Source organism: Octopus bimaculoides, chromosome 25 (genome assembly GCF_001194135.2).
Source record: "Octopus bimaculoides isolate UCB-OBI-ISO-001 chromosome 25, ASM119413v2, whole genome shotgun sequence".
In the NCBI taxonomy this organism is placed as follows: Eukaryota; Metazoa; Mollusca; class Cephalopoda; order Octopoda; family Octopodidae; genus Octopus; species Octopus bimaculoides.
The window spans coordinates 1528409-1530789 of record NC_069005.1 but is presented as its reverse complement, the minus strand read 5'-3'; the positions used below and the strand labels follow the sequence as shown (position 1 = coordinate 1530789).

Here is a 2381-nt window from a genome sequence, read left to right as displayed (position 1 = left end):
GTAGTAGTAGTAGTAGTGCAGCTGCTACCCTTAATAATTGCAGTTCTTTTACAGCTGAGTTGAGTCCTTTCTGAAATATGAAGAACCATAAAGCTTATTCTTCAGCTTTGATTTTTATTATTTTTTTTTTTTTGTTGCTTTTTTGCCCCAAAATGTGGAATGACAGATACAGCATCTGTAGGGACACAACTGCAAAACAAATTCTTAGCGAAAAAAACCCTTCCCTCCATCACCTCTCCCCCAACCTGCCCACTCACCCCACACAGTCAACCACTTCATCCCTTTTATTCATTGACCTCTAATTAAACCTTATAAAATATGAGTTCTTTTAATTCCTCTTTTTTTTTTATTCTTTATTCATTACTTGGCCCCAGTCCATATGTTTACCATTCCCTCCTCATTTTCGCTTTGTTCTTAAGGATTCTTGGTAGTGTCTAAACACCTCGGTTGGAAAATCTCTTTCTTCAGATGAAGGTCCGGTCTTGTAATGTCAGATTCCTCTCCTCACAGCATCCAAACTTAAGAACAAACATTTTTAGTTTGCATCTGTTGATCTGGAAAATGGTTTTCATAAGAATCTTGTTATGTTGTCTGGTGGGGGTAATGATGGTTAGTGCAGGGCATGGAAGCGAGCACAATAAAGAGATAAGAGGAAGAGAGACAAGTGATGTGGTAGAGCTTTGAGCGGAGCAGGCACAAACGCAAAGGAGGCACAAAGGCAAAAGAGGCACAAAGGCAAAAGAGGCACAAAGGCTAAGGAGGCACAAAGGCTAAGGAGGCACAGGGGTCGAGGCTGCTGTTGAAATTGTATAAAGCAAGATGTAAGAAATCACACATCTGGTGTTTGTTGCCGAGAGATTCCATACCAATCTGTTGAGTTGCCTATTCTTAGATACAGTCTACAATGTCTCTATATATTGTTACAACACTTGGTTTTGAATGCCATTGTAAAGAGTTAGCACCAGAATGATAACCGGTAGTCTTGGAGGATTGAGAAGGCTTTGAACAGAACCCTTTCCTCCAAACCAAACCATTCTGTCCTCTAAAATATGTCTTGTAACATCTGTAAGCCTGTATATGAATGTTCTTTGAAGAATTCAGTGTCCAAGAAAGGTTTCAGTTCATTATAATTATAGATCAATACTCAAACCTGAGGAATACAGATCTTCTAAAAGCTACATGTTGTAATGTGGCAACCATCAGTTCCATGGTCACATGTGTTTATTGGCCAATGACTGATTAATTAATGACTTACTTGTTAGTCTTCTTCTCCCTGATATCTCAGTTATATTCTAGTGATTTTTTTCCCTCCTCTCTCTCTCTCCATCCAATTTCAGACGTAACATAATTGGTTTTGAAAATAATCGTCAGCTGAGTAAATGCCGGTATGATCCCCGAAATGCTACAAATCGCTTTTGCCCCATCTTTACAATTCAGGATATTTTAGACTTAGTAAAAGGAGACGACAGTACCGAAAGCATTCTGAAAATGGTAAGGAGATTTCTTTACATTTCATTTTCCAACTTGCCCCTCTCACTGCTCTTTCCTGCCTCTCTCAATCTCTTTCTTCCATTTACTTCTGGGTGTTTGGTTAAATGCCTTGTTAGGGATGTATCTTGGAGCATCATATTTCATAGGAAGACATAAGGGAGAATTCTAAGCCTGTCTCGTAACCAAAATATTTCCATATTCCTACACAAATGTTCTTAGAGTCCTGCTTCCTCTTGTCAGACATGTTTCTCCTTGTTTTTATATCTTTTCTGTCTTCACAAAAGTCAAATCAAGACAGATTCAGGTGAAACTTTTCCAAAATATAATGTAACACGATGATGGTATTGTCACTTAGAACAGAACAAATTCTTTTTATGGAATTCACTCAAAATTCTGACTTTCTTTGCCTCCAAGATCCGTTTTGCTTTTTATTTTTCTTCTGATGATAATTCGTTAGACTGGTGGGAAAATGGTTAGCAGTATTTCTTTCAGCTCTTTGTGTTTTGAGTTCAAATCCTGCCCAGATTGACTTTACTTTTCATCTTTTTAGAGTTAATTAAATAAAGTACCAGCTATATGCTGGAGTTGACTCAAAACTGCTGGCTTTGAATCTAAATTAGAAGCTATGAGGTTAGGAAGGTGATGAACAGGCAAAATTGTTTGAGCATAGGAAAAAAACTTTGAGGTTATTTTTTTCGGGTCAACTTTTGTCTTTCATTTTCCAAGGTTAATAAAAGAAATACCAATCAATTACTGGGTGGGGCGAGGAGTGGGGTGGGGGGGATCTGATAATATCGACTTACTTCTCTACCCCCTACCCTTAAAATTTCCTAAATTAGAAACAATTATTTAAGGAAGGCAGCAATGTAACCTCGTGGATATCGTTGGCG

General features: G+C 38.0%; 1 protein-coding gene across 2 annotated transcripts in view; it reads left to right on the top strand.

Annotated features, from left to right (window-relative positions):
• The window catches only part of LOC106876052 (P2X purinoceptor 4), a 21572-nt gene that overhangs the window by 14725 nt on the left and 4466 nt on the right, over positions 1–2381 (top strand). The window contains exon 7 of one of the 2 annotated variants that reach the window (XM_014924449.2): positions 1338–1491. The exons of the other annotated variant lie outside the window; for it this stretch is intronic. Coding sequence (XP_014779935.1) covers positions 1338–1491 — 154 coding nt within the window. The remainder of the gene's footprint in view (positions 1–1337; positions 1492–2381) is intronic. 2 annotated transcript variants of the gene reach the window in all.